General features: G+C 53.3%; 3 protein-coding genes and 1 non-coding gene across 7 annotated transcripts; 2 read left to right on the top strand and 2 right to left on the bottom strand.

Annotated features, from left to right (window-relative positions):
• The first annotated feature begins 5843 nt into the window (after positions 1–5843).
• Positions 5844–11722, top strand: PLK3 (polo like kinase 3). 2 transcript variants are annotated; one of them, XM_045897844.3, is made up of 15 exons: positions 5845–7131; positions 7294–7401; positions 7490–7606; positions 7748–7877; positions 7959–8046; positions 8838–8933; positions 9023–9221; positions 9338–9461; positions 9646–9737; positions 9978–10071; positions 10208–10291; positions 10385–10547; positions 10675–10804; positions 10974–11087; positions 11197–11722. In XM_045897844.3, exons 1-15 carry the CDS (start codon positions 6766–6768, stop codon positions 11386–11388), a joined length of 2097 nt encoding a protein of 698 aa, XP_045753800.1. In that variant the 5' UTR covers positions 5845–6765; the 3' UTR covers positions 11389–11722. The 2 variants fall into 2 exon arrangements, with proteins under 2 accessions (XP_064445343.1, XP_045753800.1); XM_064589273.1 differs by lacking the exon at positions 8838–8933 and having other exon boundaries at positions 5844–7131.
• A 13-nt stretch (positions 11723–11735) lies between these two features.
• DYNLT4 (dynein light chain Tctex-type 4) lies at positions 11736–13616 on the bottom strand. The gene is made up of 2 exons (XM_045897845.3): positions 13314–13616; positions 11736–12583 (listed from the first exon to the last, which is right to left on the bottom strand). The coding sequence occupies exon 2, from the start codon at positions 12459–12461 to the stop codon at positions 11736–11738; it is 726 nt and encodes a 241-aa protein (XP_045753801.1). The 5' UTR covers positions 12462–12583; positions 13314–13616.
• A 46-nt stretch (positions 13617–13662) lies between these two features.
• Positions 13663–21528, top strand: BTBD19 (BTB domain containing 19). Of its 3 annotated transcripts, none has more exons than XM_064589271.1 (9): positions 13664–14639; positions 15920–16133; positions 16231–16284; positions 17438–17497; positions 17597–17665; positions 17743–17874; positions 17997–18122; positions 18269–18526; positions 18737–21528. In XM_064589271.1, exons 1-8 carry the CDS (start codon positions 14554–14556, stop codon positions 18401–18403), a joined length of 876 nt encoding a protein of 291 aa, XP_064445341.1. In that variant the 5' UTR covers positions 13664–14553; the 3' UTR covers positions 18404–18526; positions 18737–21528. The 3 variants fall into 3 exon arrangements, with proteins under 3 accessions (XP_064445342.1, XP_064445341.1, XP_064445340.1); XM_064589270.1 differs by having other exon boundaries at positions 18269–18547; XM_064589272.1 differs by lacking the exon at positions 17997–18122 and having other exon boundaries at positions 13663–14639; positions 18269–18547.
• An 848-nt stretch (positions 21529–22376) lies between these two features.
• On the bottom strand, positions 22377–22492 carry LOC123860593 (U5 spliceosomal RNA). Its single transcript, XR_006794722.1, has one exon. It is a non-coding gene; the product is annotated as a U5 spliceosomal RNA (small nuclear RNA).
• Between the last annotated feature and the right edge of the window lie 2859 nt (positions 22493–25351).

The following is a 25351-nucleotide window of genomic DNA, read 5'->3' as shown; positions in this document are numbered from 1 at the left end:
ATCACCAGACTGCAAGTTTCCCACAGAGCCATGGATAAAGGTACAGGACTCGAAGCCTCACTCCAGGAAGGGGAGTCCACAGTCCCCACCCAGCCCTTCCCTCCTGAGTCCCTTATCTCCCTTCCCAGCTGCTGACAGGTCCCCTTGGTTTATGGTCCAGGAGAGGGAACCACTCCACCTGTAAATCATTTACTCCACCCTTTATCTGTCCTCCAGTTCTTGCCTCTCACTCTCTTCTGGTCCTAACCACCCATGCCCCTCTCCCCTCCTCACAGCCCGGAGTTGGCTATATGGCTTGGCAGTTTACAGCATGGAGTCTGGGAGCCAGACTGCCCAGATTTTCAAATCTGAACACTGTGAATTACCTTTGTGACCTTGGGCAAAACGTTAAACATTTCTTTTTTTTTTTTTTTTTTTTTTAAGATTTTATTTATTTGACAGAGAGAGAGACAGCAAGAGAGGGAACACAAGCAGGGGGAGTGGGAGAGGGAGAAGCAGGCTTCCCGTTGAGCAGGGAGCCCGATGTGGGGCTCGATCCCAGGACCCTGGGACCACAACCCGAGCCGAAGGCAGGTGCCTAACGACTGAGCCACCCAGGCACCCCAAAACGTTAAACATTTCTGTGTTTAATTTCCCTATAGGGAAATAGGATAATACCTTTCTCATAGAGTTGTTGTGAATAATGAATGAATTCATATTTATAAAGTGCTCAGAATAGCACATGGTAAGTATGAAACGCTACTGAAGCTATAGCATCTCTCTGGTTTGGCTTTAGAACTTCTGCCTCTGCACCCACTAAAGACACCTGAGATCTTATTGCTGATTCCAACGGCCCCCTCCCAAGTTCTACCCTTACTTGGCAGCTCTCACTTTTTTTTTTTTTTAATTTCAGATAGGCTCCCCATCCAATGTGGGTCTCAAACTCACAACCCTGAGATTAAGAGTCACATGCTGTACTGACTGAGGCAGCCAGGCGCCCCTTGGCAGCTCTCATTCTTCAAAGACTCCCTTGACCTCAATGACCTGACATTGTCAAGAGATTCTGATTCTGAGAGGTGCCTGAGTGGCTCAGTGGGTTAAGCATCTGACTCTTTTTTTTTTTTTTTAAGATTTTATTTATTTCAGAGGGGGAGGGGCAGAGGGAGAGGGAGAGAGAGAATCTCCAGCAGACTCCCCACTAAGCATGGAGCCCAACACGGGGCTCAATCCCATGACCCTGAGATCAAAATCAAGAGTCGGATGCTTAACCCACTGAGCCACCCAGGCAGTCTGCATGGGGCTCTGTGGTCAGCATGGAGTCTGCTAGAGATTCTCTCTCTCCTCCCTCTCCCCTTCCCCTTGCTTGTGCCCTTTCATTCTTTCTTTTTTCTCTTTTTCTCTTTTTCTTTCTTTCTTTCTTTCTTTCTTTCTTTCTTTCTTTCTTTCTTTCTTTCTTTCTTTCTTTTCTTTCTTCCTTTCAGAGAGAGCAAGAAAGAAATACAGATAAATCTTTAAAAAGAGAGAGAGGGGGCGCCTGGGTGGCTCAGTCGTTAAGCGTCTGCCTTCGGCTCAGGTCATGATCCCAGGGTCCTGGGATCAAGCCCCACATCGGGCTCCCTGCTCCGTGGGAAGCCTGCTTCTCCCTCTCTCACTCCCCCTGCTTGTATTCCCTCTCTCACTGTCTCTCTCTCTCTGTCAAATAAATAAATAAAAATCTTTAATAAATAAATAAATAAAAAGAGAGAGAGAGAGAGATTCTGACTCTGAGCTGCCAAGGGGGCAAGGAATGTGGGACACATGCTCAACTAGGCGCAGCAGACCCTGACAGCATCCTCTGGGGGATGGAGACCCAGAGAACTCTGAAAAACCTCAGCTTGGGCAGAGATTGTGAGATTCTTGGGGTGGGGGAGGAGAAAGAGCATTAATAACAGGGACATGGAGACATGGAGCAGTGTAGAAGGAGGATAGGTTCAAGGACAGAGAAACTGTGACCTCCAGAAAAGTCAGGCAGTGGTGAATAGTGGAGTCAGACATCTTGGGTTCAGAACTTAACTCTAACCCTTGATAGCTGCATGTGACTTGGAGCGAACAGCTTAATCCCTTGAGCCTCAGTTTCTTCATCTGTGAAATGGGAATAATAATCGCATCCACATCATAAAGCTACTGTGAGCAGTCAATAGCATAAATGCTTAGCCCAGTGCCTGGTGCTTGGCAGGTGCATAAGATCATTCATGGCAGCATATGTTACACTGAGGGAGGAGGCAGAGGAGACTGCCAGGCCCTTTAGTGACAACATTCAGGAGGATTTCCTCCTGGTGTCCTGGTTTCTGGAGGAGGGCTCAAAAATCTTGTTAACCTCCCAAGGGGAGAGGACAGTGAAGGGTAACAGAATATGGCACCCAATATGCCACTTTTGCATATTGACTATTTTGAACTGTAGGTACTTGAAAAACAGCAAATGCAGGGAGAGGTCTTCTCTGAACTCCCCTTATCTGCCTAAAGATGGATCTCTAAAAGGACTCGATGGGCATAAATGCCCTTCCTGGGAGTTTCTTCTCACATCACAGGAGAGGAAACTAGAAGTCTGTAGCACATCCAGATAAACTTGGACACAAATTATCATATCTCCCATCCATTCTTCTAAGGGTCCATTCATCTTTTCTAGAAATCATTTACTTTTCCTTAAGAGGCTTATATTTCCCTTCCCTTTTCCCTATTAAGGTGGTATTTAAGCCTGAATTCTAAGCTGGATGAGGGAGTTACTCATTTTTCCCTGGTTATCTCCCATTCTTCCATGCACAAGTTATACATGTTAATAAACTTGTGTTTGTTTTTCTTTCGTTAATGTTTTTATTGAAGAGTTTCACCTGAAGACCTAAGATGGGTGGAGGTAAGGTTTTGACTTCTGTACAAAGTCTTAACCCCCAGTACTTTAGAATGTGACTGTATTTGGAGACTGAACCTTTAAAGAGGTAAGTAAGTTCAAACGAAGCTGTTAGGTGGACCCTAGTCTGATTCAACTGGTGTTTTTGTTTTTTGTTTTAAGATTTTATTTATTTAGTTGAGAGAGAGCACATGGGTGCATGCACGAGAGAGAGAGAGAGAGGGGCACCTGGGTGGCTCAGTCATTAAACGTCTGCCTTCGGCTCATGTCATGATCCCAGGGTTCTGGGATCGAGCCCCGCATCTGGCTCCCTGCTCCGCGGGGAAGCCTGCTTCTCCCTCTCCCACTCCCCCTGCTTGTGTTCCCTCTCTCGCTATCTCTTTCTGTGTCAAATAAATAAATAAAATCTTAAAAAAGAGAGAGAGAGAGAGAGAGCGCACTCGCACAAAGGGGTGGCAGAGGGAGGGGGAGAAGCAGGTTCCTCACTGAGCAGGGAGCCTAACACATGGGGCTCAATCCCAGGACCCTGAGATCATGACCTGAGCTGAAGGCAGATGCTCAACTGGTGTTTTTACGAGAAGAAGAGATTAGGACACACAGAGAAAAAGATCATGTAGATAAAGGGGATTAAGAGGTACAAATTTCGGGACGCCTGGGTGGCTCAGTCAGTTAAGTGTCTGCCTTCAGCTCAGATCGTGATCCCAGGGTTCTGGGATCAAGTCCCACATGGGGCTCCTTGCTCAGTGGGGAGCCTGCTTCTCCCTCTGCCTGCCACTCCCCCTGCTTGTGTGTGCTCTCTCTCTGACAAGTAAATAAATAAAATCTAAAAAAAAAGTACTAATTTCCAGTTATAAAATAAGTCACACAGATGGAGATTAAAAGTACACCATAGGGAATGTAGTCAATATTACAATAATGTTGTATGGTGCCACATGGTGACTACACTTAGGGTGGTGAGCACTGAGTAATGTGTAGAATTGTCGAATCCATGTTGTATACCTGAAACTAATATAACATGTATGTCAATTATACTTAAGTTAAAAAAAGAAAGATCATGTGAACTCAAAGGTAGAGGACCACCATCTACAAACCAAGAGAGAGACCTCAGAAGAAATTGTTAAAAAACAAAATTCAGGGACACCTCGGTGGTTCAGTCATTAAGCATCTGCCTTTGGCTCAGGTCATGATCTCAGGGTCCTGGGATTGAGCCCCGTGTGGGGCTCCCTGCTCCACAGGAAGCCTGATTCTCCCTCTCCCTCTGCTACTCCTCCTGTTTGTTCTCCCCCTCTCTCTCCTCTCTGTCAAATAAATAAATAAAAAAAATTTTTTTTTAAAGATTTTATTTATTTTTTTGACAGAGAGACACAGTGAGAGAGGGAACACAAGCAGGGGGAGTGGGAGAGGGAGAAGCAGGCTTCCCCGCCGAGCAGGGAGCCAGATGCGGGGCTCGATTCCAGGACTCTGGGATCATGACCTGAGCCGAAGGCAGACGCTTAACAACTGAGCCACCCAGGTGCCCCTAAAATAAATAAAATCTTAAAAAGGAAAATTCAAGTAAGTAAATTTGAAGACCTAATTGGCTTTATTAAATGAGTCATGAATCCCATCTAGCAAGTTGAGGAGGGATCTGAGGAGTTTGTTCAAAATGGAAAGTTTTTATAGGAAGGAGCTTGGGACAGGAAAGTTAGAAGCAAAATAAAAGGATTGTTTCAGGCAAGGTCACTTTCCCTTAGGAGGAAGAGCAGGGGGTCTTATCATGCAGATCACCTTTCTTTCTTTGGGGGATTGAGGGTTAAGATTGATATTTCCGGGATGGTGGAAACTGGTGGTGGAAATTAGATCAGGTATTAAGCCCTGGCTTGGTGACATGGCCTGGCCCAAGTAACGCCATTTGAGGCCTGTGGTTTTCTTTTTAACAGAATCAACCTTGTCAATGCCTTGAGCTTGGACTTCCAGCCTTCAGAACTATGAGAAAATACATTTCTGTTGTGTAAGCCACCTAGTGGTGTAGTATTTTGTTATGGCAGCCCATACTAATGGGCTTCCAAACTAATAGGAAGATATTTTGCTTTATTTTCCAAATATAAAATTGCAAACTCAAATATGCCTTTTCAAACTACACATGCTTCAGCCTCATTTTCCCTGTAGATCTGTCCTTTCTGGCCCCACCACTACCATCTCCCCAGTGGAAAACTGTTGACTTGTAGGATAAAAACCAAACTCCTGACTATGGCACTTAAGCACCCCTACCCCCTCACCTCCCACCCCCCCCCCAACTGAGCTATTAGTCATTATTCCCATTTCAGGCTGTTTGGTTTCTCCCATCAGTGGCCATGAAGGGTGAGGTTAGAGGGCCTGGGGCGGGCAACATGGAGGGAGGACGCAACCGAGATGACAGTGAAGGCGGTGAGAGCAGCAAGGTGCTGTGGCAATGATCAGTAATCCCAACGGGAGCGACTACAACTCAGATTAAGCTGTGAGGGGAAGATGGAGGGAAGTGGGTACTTCACAGAGATTTTTAGCTTTGGGGAGATAAAACTGACAGGAATTAGGTTCTAATCAATATTTGTTGACTCTCCTGGCTACTTTTTTTTTTTAATAAAAGCATTTATTTATTTATTTATTTATTTATTTATTTATTTATTTATTTATTATTCTTATGTTAATCCCCATACATTACATCATTAGTTTTAGATGTAGTATTCCATGATTCCTGGCTACTCTTTCTAAAGCAAGCACTTTGGTTACTCTTCTGTTGACTTCCTTTATAGCACTTTTCCAAAGCCTGCGATGACCTTGTTCCTATACCTGCCTATTGTCTGTTTCCAAGGAGCAGAGTGTGGACTAAATGAGGGCTGCAACCTTGAGCAGCTTCGTTCAGCCAGTGCTTGGCACTTAGCGGGTACTCTCAACGGATCTTCGAGGCCTGACTGGCTTAATAATTGATTGAATGGGATAGAGTGAGGGCAGAGAGGTGAGGACAAGGCCAGGGGGAGAGGCCTGTGATAACTGGGACAAACACTCCAGAGGGGTTAAGACCCCTACCTCTCTGTTCCTGGCCCTGGGAAGGGTGGGCATGAACTAGGGGTCTAGCGGTCCACATGGCCCCAGGACCACCTGCCCAACTGTCTGGCACTAGATTTGAGAAAATCCTAATTCCCATTCTTCACTTTCTGGCCTTCTGACCGCTGACTCAAGCAGTAGGTGTTTTCAGGGAAAGGGAATAGGGGATCCCGCCGGAACCCGAGATCTAACTCTCAAGGTTGTGGAGGAGGGTAACAGAGGATACGACGAGGCACGTGGTAAAAACCTTGAATGCTGGTCTGTCTGACCCCAAAACTCAGCGTGGCAGCCTCCCCCCCCCCTCCCCCCGCCCCCGCCCGTCCCAAGCCAGGCTCAGGAGTGTGCAATTCTTCCCAAGCCCTAAAGGGGGTAGTTACACGCTGGGCCCGGGGGCTCTGGCCGAGGGCACGGGACCAGGGGGAAGATCTCGCGCACTTAAAAGGAAGTGTTGGTGACGCCACCTGGCGAAAGCGAGCGCCGCCCCTGCCTCTCCCTTCCCGCCAGGATCGCTGGTCTATCTAGTTGCTTGGGGAGACTCCCCTGATACCCAGCTCCACTCAGACTTCAGAAAAAGCCCGAAAGATGGGGAAAGAAAGAGACCCCCATGAACGGGACTCTTGGTCACCAGGGCGTAGGGAGAGGGGTACGGAGAAACGGCTGACCCCTACGTTCTGGTCGCACCCGCATGGTGACTACCAGCACGCTTTCTCTTTAAGGCGTGGGTGGGAGGCTAGGCCTGGACTTGCGTTGAGTAGGAGGAGGAGCTTCTTGGTGTCGTAAGGCCCGATGAGGGGCGTGGCTTCTAGGTGACTCGCCGCCTGGAAGGGGGCGGGCTCTTAATGACGAGACGCGGGGGAGGAGACAGGCGTTCATTGATAAAAACGCCGGGCTCCCTGGGGCGCGAGCGCAGCGTAGCAGATCCCCGCAGCGCCACGCGCTCTCCCGGCGGGGCGGAACCGAAACAAGCCGGGCCCGCGCTGCAACGCACCGCCTGCATGGAGCCCGCCGCCGGCTTCCTATCCCCGCGCCCCTTCCCGCGTGCGGCCGCCCCGCCCGCGCCCCCTGCCGGGCCCGGGCCGCCTGGGAGTGCCATGCCGGGACCTGAGCTGGAGATGCTGGCTGGGCCACCGGCCACGGACCCGGGGCGCCTTATCACCGACCCGCGCAGCGGTCGCACCTACTTCAAAGGCCGCCTGTTGGGCAAGGTGAACTGGTGGGGTGGGGTGCTAGCGAGGGGAGGAGGGGGGTCCCTGCTGACCTCCTTGACCGCGCCGGGTGGGGCGGGGGCGCTTGCCCCAGGCGCGGGGACGTCTGCGGGCCAGACTTGGCCGTCCTGGAGCGCTCTGCCTGATGCCCCCTCCCCATAGGGGGGCTTTGCCCGCTGCTATGAGGCCACTGACACGGAGACCGGCAACGCCTACGCGGTCAAAGTCATCTCACAGAGCCGCATCACCAAGCCGCATCAGCGCGAGAAGGTGGGCCCGGGCCCAGCGGACCAGGGGTGGGGTGGGGAAAGTGGTGAGGGAGCCCTTGCGGGATGACCACCCCGCGCCCCCATTGCAGATCCTAAACGAGATTGAGCTGCACCGCGGCCTGCAGCACCGCCACATCGTGCGTTTCTCGCACCACTTTGAGGATGCTGACAACATATACATTTTCCTGGAACTCTGCAGCCGAAAGGTGAGCGATGACTGTGAGAGTGGGAGAGGGAAAAGGGGCCCTTAAGACCCAAAGCTGGAGCCCTGTCTCTTCCTCTGTGAGCGCAGATGGAGGGAGGGTCAGAGAGGGTGGATCAGGGGCTGAAGTGGTGGCTCTCTGCAGTCCCTGGCCCACATCTGGAAGGCTCGGCACACTCTGTTGGAGCCAGAGGTGCGTTACTACCTGCGCCAGATCCTTTCCGGACTCAAGTACTTGCACCAGCGGGGCATCCTGCATCGAGACCTCAAGCTGGGTGAGACTCCCGGGCCAGCAGGATTGGGGGTTGGGGTGGCAGAGAGAAAGGACTCTGACACACCTCTCTGCCCCCATTCAGGGAATTTTTTTATCACTGAGAACATGGAACTGAAGATGGGGGACTTTGGGCTGGCAACCCGGTTGGAACCCCCGGAACATAGGAAGAAGTAAGTGTTTGAGGAGAGGGGTGGCCATGGTCTGTGTGACACGATGACGTGTGTGACAGTGAGTTATGTATGTGGGAGGCATGATGACTGCCTGATGTGTGTGTGTGATAGATAGGAAAGGGATGATGGGTTGTTTGTGTGGGAGGGGGGGAAGGTGGAGGTGGCAGCTGGAGTTACAGGGACTGGTGGAAAGGCTGAGGGTCCTGTTGGTGTTTGAGTCCCTGAGACAGATGGGGGTGTAAGGATTCTTGGAGATGTTGGACCTGATCCTATGTGTGGATGGGGGAAGGGGACATAAACCATGTGTGTAGGAATGGCAGGACATGACACCCTGTGTAAGAAGCCCCTGCTGTGGCCACGATGACTGGGTGTGAGTGACAACAGATAGCATGTGTGGCCGAAGAGTGTTTGGGGGAATAGGACAACTGGTGTTGGTTTGTGTGTGGCACAGACCATAGGACGTGACAGCCTGTATGGGTATCTGACAGACGGGAGTGGGGGACTGACTGAGGAAAGGATCCATGATGGACCCTCTGCTAACCTTGGAGGAGGGGGCTGGGGTGGGGGTCAAGGCCTCCCCTGTCCTGCCGAGCAGCTGAGCAGCTGGGCCAGGCGGGTGGGCGGGGACTCAGCTGCCATCCCCAGCATCCATTGTCCCAGGACAAGCAGGAGTTCTCTTGCCTTTGGTGACAGGCAGCTGCTTTGTCTGGACTCACAGTGAGGGCAGGGAAGGGGGGGCTAGCCAGGCTGGGTCTGAACCTTCTTCTCTCTTCCTCCCTGTCCCTTTTCAGAACCATCTGTGGCACCCCCAACTACGTGGCTCCAGAAGTGCTGCAGAGACAGGGCCACGGCCCTGAGGCAGACGTGTGGTCCTTGGGCTGTGTCATGTGAGCCCCAGGGTCATCGTACACTGGTGGGGGCCCGGGTGGGGTGTACCTTCCGCTGTACTCCTGACACCCTCATCTCTGCCCTTCAGGTACACACTGCTGTGCGGGAATCCCCCCTTTGAGACAGTTGACTTGAAGGAGACATATCGCTGCATCAAACAGGTTCACTACACACTGCCCGCCAGCCTCTCACTGCCCGCCCGGCAGCTCCTGGCTGCCATCCTTCGAGCCTCGCCCCAAGACCGCCCCTCAATTGACCAGATCCTGCGCCATGACTTCTTTACCAAGGTCTGTGGCTCCCCAGACATCTAAGTCAACTCTGCATGTTCCCGGGGGATTCAGTGGGGGTAGGTGACAGGACTCCTGGGGCCTCCCTTCTTTGCTCACTTGACTTCCCTCCTCAGGGCTACACCCCTGACCGGCTCCCTGTCAGCAGCTGTGTGACAGTCCCAGACCTGATACCCCATAACCCAGCTAGGATCCTGTTTGTCAAAGTTACCAAGAGCCTCTTTGGCAGGAAGAAGAAAAGTAAGTCTGGAATGTCAGTGTGTGGAGGGTAGAGCGTGGCAGGGGGGCTTGGTACCTATATTGTGGAGGCATGAGTGTGAATGCCTCTGAACCCCTGGGGAGAGCATGTGCCCATCTGTATCCCTGCCTGAAGCCCGGGGATGGGGGTGGGCAGGATATGAGGGTTGTATCTTCCCCAACCCAGGTAAAAACCATCCTGAGGAGCGGGATGAGGTCTCCTGTTTGGTGAACGGCCTCACTCGGACGTCCATTGGCCATCAAGATGCCAGGCCTGAGGTGAGGGACTCACATGGGTAGTGTGCCCTGACTCACTCTCACCCTAGCTGCTGCAGGAAGCCTGGGATAAAAGAAGCTAGTGAAGCATCTAGCCTCGTGGTGGCCTAATTGGCTGTGTCTCATTAGCCAGGCGGGGCTGACCTGGGGTGCCCCGGCTGCCAGGGCAAGGCTGGGCCATGGACTCTCGAGGATTTGGATTTTGAGGCCTATCTCACTCCCTTCCCCTCCCCAACCGTCCAGGCTCCAGCAGCTTCCGGTCCTGCCCCCCTCAGCTTGGTAGAGACAGTGCCTGAAGACAGCTCACCCCGTGGGACATTGGCGAGCAGCGGAGATGGTGAGCAGCCAAGAGGATGAGAGGTGCTAGAGGTTGTTGGGGCTAAGACCAGGGACCAGAGGGAAGGAGTGTCAGAGAGACATGGCCTGTGTCCTGGCGAACTAATGCCTAATTCCAGGTGCCCTGTTCCCTTCAGGGTTTGAAGAAGGTCTGACTGTGGCCACAGTGGTGGAGTCAGCCCTCTGTGCTTTGAGAAACTGCCTGGCCTTCATGCCCCCAGGTAAGGGTGGGGTCCGATATGGTGAATGGTGGTTGGGAGTTCTTTGGCTGAAAGGTGGGGAACAGGTCCTCACTCCTTCCTCTTCCATGACAGCGGAACAGAACCCAGCTCCCCTGGCACAGCCGGAGCCTCTGGTATGGGTCAGCAAGTGGGTTGACTACTCCAACAAATTTGGCTTTGGGTATCAACTGTCCAGCCGCCGGGTGGCTGTGCTTTTCAACAATGGCACACACATGGCCCTTTCAGCCAACAGAAAGTAAGTGCTGTTCTGGAGTGCCCTGGTGCCCAGCACGTGTGTGCTCCTGCACTGGGGGGGCCTGGGGTCTCCAGGGAACGGGCTTCGGCGCCGGGCTTCCTCTGACCTCTCGTCTCCTCTCCTCCAGGACTGTGCACTACAGCCCCGCCAGCACAAAGCACGTGGCCTTCTCTGTGGGGGCTGTGCCTCGGGCCCTGCAGCCTCAGCTGGGCGTCCTCCGGTATTTTGCCTCCTACATGGAGCAGCATCTCATGAAGGTGTGCGCACTGGAGTGGGGCCCGTGGAGGATGAACACATCCTAATCCCTTCATCTTCGCCTTGGCGGGAGGGGTGGGGGGCTCAGAGCTAGAGGCTGAACCTCTGTGGGAGCCATCAAGGAGGAGGGGCGTGACTCATGCCAGACAAGTGACCTGCTCCTGCCCCCAGGGTGGAGATCTGCCCAGTGTGGAAGAGGTGGAGGTGCCTGTCCCCCCACTCCTGCTGCAGTGGGTCAAGACGGATCAGGCCCTACTCATGCTGTTCAGTGATGGCACTGTCCAGGTGAGAACCCCTCCTGGCCTTGGGGGAAAGGTCTGGGAGACCCATGGTGCTGGGGAGGAAACTGGATCTGGGGCCTAGGCCCTGAACAGTGCCACCCTTCTGTGCACAGGTAAACTTCTACGGAGACCACACCAAGCTGATCCTCAGTGGCTGGGAGCCCCTGCTTGTGACTTTCGTGGCCCGCAACCGCAGTGCTTGTACTTACCTCGCTTCCCACCTGCGCCAGCTGGGCTGTTCCCCGGCCCTGCGGCAGCGGCTCCGCTATGCTCTGCGTCTGCTCCGGGACCGCTGCCCAGCCTAGGCCCTAACCTGCAGAGCAGGCCATGACCTAAAGCCTCAGGTCTGAGGCCTGTGCCTGTAAGGCTCTGGTCCTTGCCTTTGTGGGCCTCCCTGTCCCTTTGGTGCCTCACTGGGGGCTCTGGGCCGAATCCCCCAGGGAATCAGGGACCAGCTTTACTGGGGTTGGAGTCTGCGTGTCCCAGCAGCCTCCTACCCCCTCTCCAAGAAAAGCCTGAGCCTTAGTCCCCAGCTAGGGGGCGTTATTTATGGACCACTTTTATTTATTGGCAGACTTATTTATTGGGATTGAGCCCCAGGGAGGGCCTCCTCCTGGGATAATAAACCATTTTGCAGAACTTGGAGGCGTCCTCACTCGCAGTAGAGCCCGTGGACCATAGCCACGGCGAAGAGGGAGGCGTTGGTGAAGGCGGCAGAGGCCAGCCCGTCGCGCTCGGTGTCCCAGAGTGCGCGGCTGCCCACGTGCACGCCCTGGCCAACGCGCGGCCCGAGCACCACGTTGCACACGAGCTTGTAGCGCGGGGGACAGAGTTCGCGCAGGCGCACACGCAGCAGCTCGCACAGCTCGCGAGCCAGCGGCCCGGCCTCAGCGCCCGAGTAGCAAGCGTGGCACAGGCGAGCAGCCAGCGCCGCCTCCAGGGCTTGCTGTACGCGCGCGGCCTCCCAGCGCTCCCCTGGCGCAGGCTCTGTGCGGTAGGAGGGCGCCACCCAACGCAGGGGGGCTGGGGGCAACCCCGAGAAGCTAACCCTTGAGCCCAGAGGAGGCACTGGGCCCAGAGATGGTCGTCGACCCCCCGGACCTGCGCCTGGTCCTGCCAGCGAGTTGCGACGTGAGAAGGATGAGGCTGGGCCCAGCACAGAGCCACGGCGGGAGGACGGGCCCAGACCTGCTAGTCGCGCCTCATCAATACTGGGCAGGTGGCCTGGAGGCCTCACCGGCGATCGTTTGAGCCCAGGGTCTTTGGTAGTGTCCTCCTCCTGGCGTCCGGGGGGCACAGACCTGCCAGCCATGGACCTGCCAGCTGGGAGACCCACACTTGGACAGGATGGCCTAAACTGGCCGTCGTTGTACCCCATCCAGTCTTTCACTCAGTGATAAGGGTTTTTAGCCCCTAACCCCTTCTTACCTGTGTTCTGGGGACAGGCGAATCACATAGTCTGGGGCTGCGTGGATTCCTAGGTGCTTCAAGCGTTAAAGGCTGTTAAGGACATAATTGGTGCTGCTCAGACTATCATCTTGGGTTGGCCCCTGCCTCCTGAGCTTCACGTTCGCGTGGGCACCATGGAGGTTAGCTAAGTGAGCTCTAAGTACACCTCCTATTCTCCCTTCCACCAGACTTTGCCAGCGGAAGGGGGAGATAAGTCTGCCCTTGGTTTGCCTCAGCCTAGACTGTGGTGCCTCAAACCCCTAACCAGGAGACACAGACCCAACTCCTTCAACCCCACAGATCCTTTTAGCCCTGTGGGTACTGAATCCAGCTGTCTTCCAGCCCTATGTGCTTCTAGGGAGGCTGACACAAAGATCGCCCCTACAACTGGCTGAGGCTGGAGGCAGGTGACTCGGGAAGCTCCTTCCGCCCTCTGAATTTGGCCTCTGGCCCTACCTGCAGAATCAGCTCTGGGATGAATGCCCTCTTCCGAAACTCCCACGGGCACCTGAGTCACCTGCAGCTTTTGGCTTCCCAACTCTCTCCTAGCCACAGCCTTGTCCTCCTGGCTGGCCTGACTGGCAGGCAGGAAGGTAATGGCCCCCTGTGTTGTGGAGTTGCCCTGGGTTACTGGGCAGTCACTCCTGTTTGGTTCCCTCCTTCCAGTCCTGGCTCTGGCTTAACCTGGATGTGTTACTACTGTGAGTAGGTGCTGAGTGGGGGGTACCTGAGTCATCAGGGAAAAGGGGATAACAGGGGTCTAGAACCCAGGGCATACTACCACCGCAAGGACTCCGGAGGGGGCAGATGTGGAGAGGGGCTCCCGGGGCTCTTGAGCTGCTGTCCATTTCTCCCCTGTGAAGGCTGGCTCTTCAGTTGTGAGCAAGTTGCAGAAGCCTGGGACGTGGGGAGACCTTGGGTGGCTGCTGAGGGCTCAGGATCTGGGCCCACAGGAAGGAGGACGTCATGGCTCTATCGTCTCCCCATCAGCCCCAACAAGGACAAGTATTTCCGCTCCCTGTGCAGAGCTGGGGTGGGGCTTGGATGACTTCCTCAGCTCCGGGCTGTGTGCGGGGGGGGGGGGGGGGGGGGGGGGGGGAGGCCATCCGCCCTGCGGGTGGGAGCCGACCTGATGCAACAGTGGTGCAACAGTGGTGACTGGACTTGGCAGTGAACCAGAGCCCAGCCTCCTGACCCCTGCTGACCCAAGTGCCCTGGGGCTTGTCCCTAGCTGGCCACACCTCTTGAGTGCCCAGAGTGCCAGCCCCCTAACCGGGGTTGCATTTTAGGGATGCCAGAGGCCATGACGTCTTTGTCAGAGCTGACACCACCTCACCTGACCTCCCTCTGGAAGGGACAGGATTGTCCCCTCTCAGACAAGCCAGTCTGGGCCCTGAAAACTCCACGGTGGTGAGGAATTTCCCTGTTGAGGGGGGTTCCCCAGGCCTGGCTAACCTGATCCTGACCCTGTGTGCGTGTGGGGGGAGGGGTAGGAGGGGCAGGGAGTTTGAACTCTGAACCCAAGACAGGCAGGGGCCTGGATCCTAAGACCCTCCACTCAGCTTCCGGCCCCCCTGAGGGCTAAAGTTTTCCCTGGGCCTGTGGGAGATGGGCGGGGCCTCTCCAGCCGGGCTCCGGTTTCTGTGGAAACCCACAGGCTTCCCACCCACTGCCGCCTGGGCAGGCTCCCAGCTGGGGCCTCATCCGCCGTCAGCCTCTCCTCCCCAGTCCAGTCTGCTCCACCCTCAGCCTCTCTCGGCCCCCTCCCTGAGTCCCCACCCCTAGCCCAGTCTCTGGCCTCTGATGCCTTCTTAAGGAACCTGGGCCTCTCCTGCCCCATCCCTAAACTTTAGCTTCCCAGCAAACAGGCTTCCCAAGCTCCTGCCCCTCCCTCTCAGGCCTTTCTAGTCTCCACACCAGCTGCTAGGCCTGGCCAGGCCTCCTGCTCCTTCCCACCTACCGCCTCCCACAGACCAAGAGACACCAGGCCTCCTACCTGCTTCTTCCCCTGCCCCGCCCCCATGGAGCCCCCGGGACTGGTTGTGCACGGGGAGGCTGCACCCTTTTCCACAGCACTCCGGAGCCTTCTCAACAATCCCCAATACAGGTGAGGGGGCGGGCCCTGTCTATGGGTTTTCCCTAACGGGCTTTGCTGGGCCCCACCACCCTGAGGAAGCCTTGGGTACACAAGAGGTGGGGAAGACCACCCTCCTCCCTGGTGAACTCAGTCTGGGGAAGTCAAGTGTGGAGAATGACTACAGGTCACTCATCGTCCGTGATGTCCTGAGAGCCAGAGGTGGTGGTGGTGGTGGTGGTGGGGTGGCAGTGGGAGCTGGAGCCCGGAGCAGCTGTGTGACTTCAGGCAAAGGCCTTCCTTTTTTGGCTCTTGAGCTCCTGGCAGAGAAGAGCCCTTTGCCCCCCTGGATCCTGAGGGATGGGATATAACTTGAGTCCCTCCCTGGGAGGCACAGGAGCAGATGACCCTGTTCTGGGAACTGGGGAGTCACAAGAGGAACAAAGCTCAAGGGATTGAGTGAGCCAGAGTCTCAGACAGGAAGTAGTTCAAGGGTGCTGCCTAGGGCTCACTGCCCAGGATGCTAGTGGTGTCTGAAACCAGGGATAGAATATGGGGCCAGGGCTGGTCAGAACTAGAATGTAGCTTTCAGTCCCCACTCCCTGAAAGCTAGACTCCTCAAGGGTTGGTGACTCCCATAACCCTACTGCTTTGGGGATTAGCAGTCTGGTGTGAGTAGGGGGAACCCCTGGCCTTGGACCTGGGACTAGGAGGCTCCAGAAGCTCAAGCTTCATTTCCTGCCTCCTACCCTCTATGCTGTTGGGAGGCCCAGAGGCTGGGGCCGGAAGTGATTATGAAGATGGAAAATGTGGTCTGGTCTCATGATGATGTATCACTGCCTATCTGCCTGCAGCCAGTGCGTTCTGCACCCCCTCCCGCCTAGAGGAGGCCGAAAAAGGCTGAGTTTGCAGTCTATGGAGGAGGAGCCAAGAAGAGCTTCCCTTACCTCAAGACTCAGGCTGGGGAGGAGAGGGGTAGGTAGGATCAATTTTGCTGCAGCCTTGGTGCCTCCTCAGCGATCAGGCATTGCCACCTCCTCTAAGACCTGAGGGTTTGGGATTACTATCCCATTTCACGGATGAGAAACCTGAGATTCAAAGGTATAAAGTCACTTGCTGGAGGCATCATAGGGTGGAGCTGGGACTAGAATCCAGGAATGTGTATCCCAGACCTTCGGCTGGAAGGACTAAGACCTGTCCCTTGTATGACAGATTAGGAAATGAAGGCTCAGAGTGGACAAAGGCAAAGCCTAAGGGTTGTACCCAAGACTTGGGCCTCTTCTTCCCTGGTTCTCTCCTCCCCTTTCCCACAGTGACGTTTGCTTTGTGGTCGGTCAAGAACGGCAGGAGGTGTTTGCCCACCGGTGCTTGTTGGCCTGTAGATGCAACTTCTTCCAACGACTTCTGGGCCCAAAGCTGGGCCCCGGGATGCCTAGCCCCGTGGTGCTGAGTGCGGTGCCAGTGGAGGCCTTCCTGGCAGTGCTGGAGTTCCTGTACACCAACAGTGTCAGGCTGCGCCGCCGCTCTGTGAGCCCTCTGGGCGGACATCTGGGTGGCGGTGGTGGGGCTGGCGGGGAGGGGCAGGAGAAACTCTCTTCCACTCCCCCGACCACCCACTCTGCAGGTGCTGGAGGTGCTGACGGCGGCTGTGGAGTATGGGCTGGAGGAACTGCGAGAGGTGGGTTTATATGGCAGGCCCCTGTCTCATTTCTCTTCCCTCTTATGGGCTCAGTTCACCCCGTGCCTCACACACACTCTGGCCTGGAGAGGCACGTGTACCAACACAGAGGTATGGACTGCGTTTATGTGGGCCTGTGTGCAGAAGGATATGTGCATGCTATGTGTGTGCTGTGGGAGCATATGGGCTGATGCCGTAGTTGCCAGGATAAGTCAGCCTTGATCCTTGCTCTTCAAAGAGAGAGAGACACATGAAAACCCTTAACCAGGGGTATAAGAAGGGTGATAGATGAAGGTATATGGTGCCGAGACTCTACAGAGGGTCTCTCTGGTCTTGCCATCAGGGAGAAAAGAAGGGAAGACTTCTTGGAGGAGGAAACATTCGTGTTAGAACAGGTAGGAGTTTGCTCAGAGGGGGCGTGGAAAGGTGGCATTCTAGTCACTGAGGCACAAAAGGAGCTAGTGAGCCATTTAGTGTGGCTGGACCAAGGGTGTGAGAGGAGGAGAGAGACAGATGAGATTGGAGAGGGTACCAGGGGCTAGATCATGTAGGACCTTTGAGAATTTGGACTTTTTTTTACCCAGAGGACATGGAGATTCATTGGAGGTTTTAGGTAAGGGAGTGAGGATTTGGAGCTAAGGGGAGAAGTGATTGGGAGAGATGAGAAAGGCTCCCCAGTCCAGGAGGGATGAGTAGCAGTGGAAGCCCAAGAGGGAGGTGCATGACTTTGAGAGAAGTGGAACTGGCATGACCCAGCACTTTTTTGGATGTGAGGGTGAAAGGGACAGGTCATGGACGAAATTCACGTTTCTGGTTAAAACGAAAGGATCTTTGAGTCAGGAGGGGTCCAAGTGGAAGAAGATGAGTGTCCTCAGAGAAAGGGAGAGAGGATTTTCACATGGCTTTCGTCTAGTCTGATTATTGGGGAATGTGCTAGAAGGCAGACTGCTGGACCCAAGGCAGACTGCTAGTCTCTAGTCCCTTCCGGCTTGCCGCGTCTCAGCCCCTGGTGATTTCTTGCCTCCCCCGGTCTGGGAGGTCACGATGGGCTTGTGGCTGCTTAGTTGTCTGGGTGGCTCGCTGCTTCTGGGGTGGGGCTAGGGTCTTGGAGCAGAGACACCTTGGCCCAACCCACTTTCATTTCTGTTCCCAGCTGTGCCTGGAGTTTGTGGTGAAGGTGCTGGATGTGGAGCTGGTTTGTGAGGCCTTGCAGGTGGGTGTTGCTGGACAGGCTTGTAGGAGGGCATCAGTGTGGAGGGCTCACTACATGGCCTTCCAGCCTCCAACCTGACACCCTTCATTCTGTTCCCAGGTTGCCGTGACCTTTGGCCTGGGGCCGCTGCAGGAGCGTTGTATAGCCTTCATAGAGGCCCACAGCCAGGTATCGCTCCCCATCTTCAGACTCCCAAACCCTCACACATCATTCTGCTCCTCCCTGACCCATTCGTGGACCCACAGGAGGCGCTCCGGACCCGCGGCTTCTTGGAGCTGTCGGCGCCCGCGCTGCTGCCCCTGCTGCGCAGCGACAAGCTCTGTGTGGACGAGGCTGAGCTCGTCCTGGCTGCCCGGAGCTGGGCGCGCGTGGGCGCGGTGAGCGGGGTCTACGGGGACCCAGCGGTGGGGGTGCGGAAGGAGGCTTGGGCGCAGGAACCTGGCAAGCGGGTCGCGGGGCAGGTACCCCGCCTGTCCGGGCTTAGGGCTGGCGTTCGCAGGCCGTGCTGGAGCGGCCTGTGGCCGAGGTGGCGGCCCCGGTGGTGCGGGAGCTGAGACTGGCCTTACTGGCCCCGGCGGAGCTGAGCGCCCTGGAAGAGCAGAACCAGCAGGAGCCGCTCATCCCGGTGCGGACGCGGGGAACCAAACTCAGATCCACTCAGCAGCCGGGGGGCGGGGAGGGAGAAGCGCGGGGGTGGGGGGTTGCGGCCCAGGGTCTGAGGGGCGAGGCGGGCTACTGCTGCACTCCGCCGTGACCAGCCTTCCCCTGCAGGTGGAGCAGATCGTAGAGGCGTGGAAGTGCCACGCTCTGCGGAGAGGGGATGCAGCCCGGGGCGCCCCGTGCCGCCGCCGGAGGGGAACCCTGCCCCGGGAGCATCACTGCTTTCTGGACCTGCCCTTTAAGTGACCAAAGGCCGCGATTTGCGAGGAATTCTGGCCTGTCCCAAACTACAGCTCCCAACATGCCTGGCGCTCAGAGGGGGCTGTCGCCCCCAGCATGCCCTGCGAGCCTGGAGCTGGAAGAACCCCGGTCCGCTTTGCGCCCCGCCCTGTGGGTGTGATTGGGAGGGAGGGGAAGGAGGGGTAGTGGGTGTGGCTTGGCGGGGCGGGGCCCCAAAGCGATTTCCTTTGCACCCTCATCCTGACTAACTCCTGGGCCTCTTGCCACGCGGGCCTGTCGCGTTTACTTTTATAACCCCCCCTCCCCCATGTTTTCAGCTCAGCTCCCTCTTTATTCCAGACCTACGTCTTGGAGATCTCTCTCCAAATGCTGGACACTTCAGACTCCGTTCAAAATTGAGCTGCCTTCTCATCTTTCCCAAGTTCTGCCCCTATCGTGTTTCTCATCTACGTGGGTGTCTTTTTTTTTTTTAATTTTTAAATTTATTTATTTGACAGAGACACAGGGAGAGAGGGAACACAGGCAGGGGGAGTGGGAGAGGGAGAAGCAGGCCTCCGGCTGAGCAGGGAGTCCGATGCGGGGCTCGAACCCAGGACCCTGAGATCATGACCTGAGCCGAAGGCAGACGCCTAAGGACTGAGCCACCCAGGCGCCCCTACGTGGGTGTCTTAAGCCAGAAACCTGCATCTCAGCCTTGCCTTATTCCTCTTTCTCACATCTCCTTCCCGTGGCTTCCACCTTCTGAGAGACTGAAGGGTAGCAGAATGTGCCAACCCAAAAGATGCCTCTTTAAGGATTATTTTGAACTGACTATTTTGAGAAACAGCGGAAGCTCTGGAAACAGTAGAAGTTACTCTTTTGGAAGGGAAATTTATATTTAAAAAGGAAATCTCCATTTGTAAGGGTGTCTCATTCTCTGTACCAGGAAAAGAAGGATGATGAACTCACAGGAGGATTTTAGTGGAGAAGGCACCCCACTGAAATCTGTTTAACAAACCTTATCTTGTTTACTATGCTTTTCTTGGTGGCTCCCCCATAAGTGTCCTCCCTACACTTTTCTTTCCTCTTTAGCTTAAGATGGTTTTTCAGCAGGTATTTTAGGCTGCCTCAGGGAGGTACTCCTTTTTTCCCTGGGTATCTGCCACGTACACATGAGGTATACATGTTAATAAACTTGTTTTTCTTTTGTTAATCTGTCTCTTACTACAAGGGTTTCAGCCAAGAGCTCAGAGAGTAGAGGGAAAGTTATTTTTCTTCCCCTATGAGATCTTTCCAGTTGGTTCAGTTCTCTTAGCTTTAGTTCACCCAGTCCTGTGTTCAGAATGAAAGTAACAAGCTCTCTTTTTTTTTTTTTTTAAGTTTCTTATTATTTGTTTATTTGAGAGAGAGGGAGAGATAGTGACAGAGATATTGAGAGAGAGCACAAGCGGGGAGGAGAGGGAGAAGCAGGCCCCGGCTGAGCAGGGAGCCCGATGTGGGGCTCAATCCCAGGACCCTGGGACCATGACCTGAGCCAAAGGCAGATGTTTAACCGACTGAGCCACCCAGGCGCCCCATAACAAGCTCTTAATAGTCTTCCTGCCTTCACTCCAGCGCACTGCCTCCGTGCCTGCCATGCCCCTCTTCCTGCCATTTCCCACACAGCAGCCAGACTTAAGATGTCAGCCCTACTCCCCTTATGAAGCCACTCAACATCCCCATTGCTCTCAGGACAAAATACACTAGTTCACTCTCAGGATGCTCAGAATTACTAGTGGTAACTCTTCTCTCAGCTACTACCTTTGCATTAAATCACTGGTTCTGAAGGCAGTATCCTCTGGCTGTGCATTCACTCTCTTATTTATTGAAGACTCCCCATGCCACCCTTTCATTCAGTATACCTTTTGTCTTCCTGAGGATCTGATTCTCCCTGAAAGATCCCTGGGCCTAGAGTGGTGCCTTATTCATTTCTTGTTCCCCAGTCCCTGTCACATCAGTGCTCTGTAAATGTTCAGTGATGACTTTATTTCCTTATTTAAATACTATTTTATTCCAAAAAGCTATAAAACAAGACACTATCAATCTAAAACGAGGGACAGTCGATTAGAAGAAAATAAGGTTAAAACTTATTTCTCCGGGATTTTATACAAAAATATGTTGCACATGAATTAAAGATAGTTATTTGGCATTATCTCTCAAGACTGAAAATGTGGTTACTCATAGTACCACTTCATGGCAGCATTGTTTGGATAATGAGAATCAAAAACAAACTAGATGTCCTGGTTTAACCTAGAAGACTGATTATGGTATATTCTTACCATGATGTAGAAAGATATCTGTGACCTTTGGAAAAAAGCTCAGTGCAGACCAAGTAGAGCACGATTCCTTTTGCCAGAAGAAAAGGTAGTGTAGGGGAGGAAGTTTTCCTTTCCCCTCTTAGGGTCCCTTCTTGGGTCTGAAAAACTGATAAAGACAGATTAACAGGAGAAAAGCATACAAATTTATTTCAGATGTCTCATTACGTAATCTTTACATCCAACGTGGGACTCATACTCACAACCCAAGATCAGGGGCGCCTGGGTGGCTCAGTCAGTTAAGCGTCTGCCTTTGGCTCAGGTCATGATCCCAGGGTCCTGGGATTGCGCCCCGCATCGGGCTCCCTGCTTGGCAGGAAGCCTGCTTCCCCCTCTCCTTCTGCCCCTGCTTGTGTTCCCTCTCTCGCTGTGTCTCTCTCTGTCAAATAAATAAAATCTTAAAATAAAATAAAACAACCCCAAGGTCAATCAAGAGTCGCATACTCCCCGGACTGAGTTAGCCGGGCGCCCCAATATAAGTTTTAGTAATATGGGAGTCTTCATAAGGAAATGAAGACCAGAAGAAATGGTTAAACCTGAGTATTTTTATGCTAGGTTTGATGAAGAGTGGATAGTCATGAAGGAATATGATGGTTTAAAGAGTATGAGGTAGGGGCACCTGGGTGGCTCAGTCAGTTAAGCGGCTGACCTTAGGCTCAGGTCAAGATGCCAGATGGGCTCCTGTTCAGGGGAAGCCAGCTTCTTCTTCTCCCTCGCCCTCTCCCCCTGCCCCTCCCCCACTTGAGCGTGCACTCTCAAATATTTTTCAAAAGTAACATTAAAAAAAACCCCAATTTCTCTGTGTGTGTTGTCTGGAAGTTTGGGATAAAGTGGTAGGAGGGGATGGGATGCAATCTAAGGAGAACAGTTAGGAAGGGGTTTTTGCATGAATCGGTGAAAAGCTCTTCTAGGACCAGGGCGGAGTAGGTAAAATGTAGCAGCATGAAGTGTATGCTTTGAATATGGTCATCAATGGAACCTGCTGATGGCTGTAAATTTATGGACCGTCTCCAGTTATGAGATAGTATTTACTTAAAGCCAGGGAATTAAATGAGCTTGGGCAAGAAGATGCAGATTGGCGGGAGGAGCTAGGTCCAAAATCTGAGGACACATTTGGTGGCTACCCCTAGCCACCTCTCATAATGCTTCTGTATGGCACTTATCACTGAGACTGTATATTACTTATCCCGATTATATTACCCACTTTCTTTCAGTGTTTGGTTCTACTCATAAATTAAGCCCCTTCCTTATAGTAAGGAATCTGCTATCTTCAGCATGAAAAACCAGCGTAGAGAGTTGGATGGGGGTAAATCAATGTGAAAAATCATACCAAACTGCGGCGGAGACAGCTAGGGAGTCTGAGGGGAGGTAGGGAACTACTGAGCTTACCCTTCCTGCTGTATTTCAAGCCAAAAATATTGGGAGAAACATGAATGACTTCTATCTACCTTCTCTTCCTGGTCCTTCCCCTCCCGAAAAGTATTAACGCGCAAGGACGTTTTGTCCGGAATATCCTCACATAGCACCAATTTGGAACGTAAATCCCTTTATAGATAAACAAACTCTAAGTTGGATTTTCAATGTAGTTTCTGTTATAACTAGATGAGTCAAAACTTTCAGATCTGTTTTTTAAACCATTAAAGAAAACGCCTCGTTCAAAGAGGCCTCAAAAAATTGAGTAAAAACTCACAACTGTTTCTCTCCACGGAAATCTTTAGTAAAAGGCGAAAGATTTATACGATCTGAAGAGAAACCAGAGTATACTCTCACACTCCTGCTTGGAACCACCTAGAACAATACAACACTTAGCACACTTATGGTTGTTCAGTGTCTGCACGGTTCGTGCTCCCTGCCTGGAATTTGTACGGATCATGTATTTCTAACAGGCAGTATGCCCTACAACAGTGCACAAATCTCCGTGGGGCTGGAACTCCGGCAGCGTGAAACTGTCCCTTCGTGGTGCACCATGGGTATGCAAATCACAGGCGGCTCCCGGCTGGTGGGAGACACCAGCTGTCGCGGCGGGAGGCGCCAGGAGTGCTCTGCGGTCTGCACGGGAACCCGCGCCAGGTTTGCCTAGAGAGGTAAGGGTGCTTCCCGCTGGTGCCGGGCCGGTGTCGAGCCCTATACCGGGGTGGACTGTTAGTCCCAATTGTTGAGGTGCCGTCTTATCATTGCACACCCGCAGGGACCCCCCCCCCCCCCCGCCCCGTGCTGGGACAGAAGCAGAAACGGTAGAGCAAAGACACTCAGGGGCCATGGGACCTCCGGGGAGGCACATCACTACCCCTCTTGCAAGAGATGGCATCCAATTTATTTATTTATTTAGATTTTATTTATGTATTTGACAGAGAGAGAAAGCGAGAGCAAGAACACAAGCAGGGGGAGTGGGAGAGGAAGAAGCAGGCTTCCTGCTGAGCAAGGAGCCTGATGTGGGGCTCGATGATTCCAGGACTCGGATCATGACCTGAGCAGAAGGCAGACACTTAACGACTGAGCCACCCAGGCGCCCCATCATCCAATTTATTTATTAAAGGATGGCTCCATCAAGGAGGAAAAGTGTTCTTAGCAGAGGGAACTGCCTATGTGAAATCATAGGAGATGCACACCAAAAGTAATTCAGCCTGCCTAGAGTGTAGCGTGTCTGAATGAGGGTGGGAGTCTGGCTGGGCACTGTCTGGGAGAGAGCTGGAGTGATGGCAGAGGCTAGAGCGAGTTGCCTCTGGAAAGGGCTTGGATTTTATCTTGTCCATGATGGGGAGCCATGAAAGGGTATTGAAGTCAGAGGACTGAGTAGTGTGAGGTGCCACACAGGGTGGGCTGCCCTGCAAGCCCTGGGACTTGTCTCTGGGACTGAATGTGATTCGTGCCTCTGGCCTGACAATTCTTGGGACAGTCCAACTCCAACTGGCTGGAAATCCATTCAGTTGCTACCACACCAGGACGCACTTCCATGATTCAGGGTTATTCCCTAAGCAATCAGAGCAAAAACTTTCAGCACAGCTAATAGCTACAAAACTACAAAACTGGAGAGCACTGGGGCGCCTGGGTGGCTCAGTCATTAAGCGTCTGCCTTCGGCTCAGGTCATGGTCCCAGGGTCCTGGGATCGAGCCCCACATCGGGCTCCTTGCTCAGCGGGAAGCCTGCTTCTCCCTCTCCCACTCCCCCTGCTGTGTTCCCTCTCTCACTGTCTCTCTCTGTCAAATAAATAAAATCTTTAAAAAAACCCCAAAAAACTGGAGAGCACTTATGAGATACCAGGTTATTTCTTACATAAATGATTTCATTGAAAATCCTGAGGGGAAAAAAAATAGCACCCTACAGGATAGGCTCTGATCTTCCCATTTCATAGATGAAGACACAGCACAGTGATGTTAGCTAGCTTTTCTAGGCCACTCTGCTTGTAAGTGGCACGGTGGGCTGACATCTTTGACACTATTCCAGCTAGGTGAGCTCTCCTGCTCCACCCAAAAGCTGCTCCATAGTGACCCAAACACGGCCGGACTGAAATCCAGCCTCCATCCCTGGCGCATACTGGATGCACCCCCTACTCTAGGTTCAAAGCCAACTATTCACTTCTTTTAGGTCTTTTTAGGCATTTTGGTGTTTTTTTTTTGTTTTTTGTTTTTTGTTTTTTTAAAGATTTTATTTATTTATTTGACACAGAGAGAGACAGCGAGAGAGGGAACACAAGCAGGGGGAGTGGGAGAGGGAGAAGCAGCCTTCCCGCGGAGCAGGGAGCCCAACGTGGGGCTCGATCCCAGAACCCTGGGATCATGACCTGAGCCGAAGGCAGACGCTTAACAACTGAGCCACCCAGGCGCCCCTGCTTTTTTTTTTTTTTTTTATGATTTTTAAAATTTATTTGAGAGAGGATGAGAGAGAGAGAGCATGGGGGGGGGTCAAAGGGAGAAGCAGACTCCCCACCAAGTGGGGAGCCTGATGTGGGACTCGATCCTGGGACTCCAGGATCATGACCTGAGCCGAAGGCAGTCACTTAACCAACTGAGCCACCCAGGCGCCTGGCATTTTAGTGTATTTATTTATTTAGTAAAGATTTTATTTATTTATTTGACAGAGAGAAAGCACAAGCAGGTGGAGCGGCAGGCAGAGGGAGAGGGAGAAGCAGGCTCCAGAAGAAGCAGGCTCCTTGAGGAGCAGGGAGGCCGATGCGGGGCTCGATCCCAGGACCCTGGGATCATGACCCGAGCTGAAGGCAGTCGCTTAACCAACTGAGCCACCCAGGAGCCCCATTTTAGTGTTTTTAAAAAAAGATTTTTTTTATTTGACACAGAGAGAGCGAGAGAGAGCGAGCACACACAAGCAGGGGGAGCGGCAGAGGGAGAGGGAGCAGGCTCCCCACTGAGCAGGGAGCCCGATGTGGGACTTGATCCCAGGACTCTGGGACCATGACCCGAGCTGAAGGCAGACGCTTAACCAACTGAGCCACGCAGGTGCCCCTAGGTATTTTAGTGTTGATTCAACTGCTGTAAGTTTGTTTATGTATTTAATTAATTAATTTCATATTTAGTCGGAACGTGATTTTCTGGCCTTTAGCCTGGGGGGAGGGATATGAGAAGGCAGTGCTCTTAAGGTGGGGTTGTTCCTGGTGAGTGGGTG

This window comes from Mirounga angustirostris, unplaced genomic scaffold (assembly GCF_029215605.1).
Source record: "Mirounga angustirostris isolate CCGP_5_RB_7025 unplaced genomic scaffold, mMirAng1.0.hap1 SCAF_4, whole genome shotgun sequence".
Taxonomy (NCBI): domain Eukaryota; kingdom Metazoa; phylum Chordata; class Mammalia; order Carnivora; family Phocidae; genus Mirounga; species Mirounga angustirostris.
This window is presented reverse-complemented; position numbering and strand designations above follow the sequence as displayed.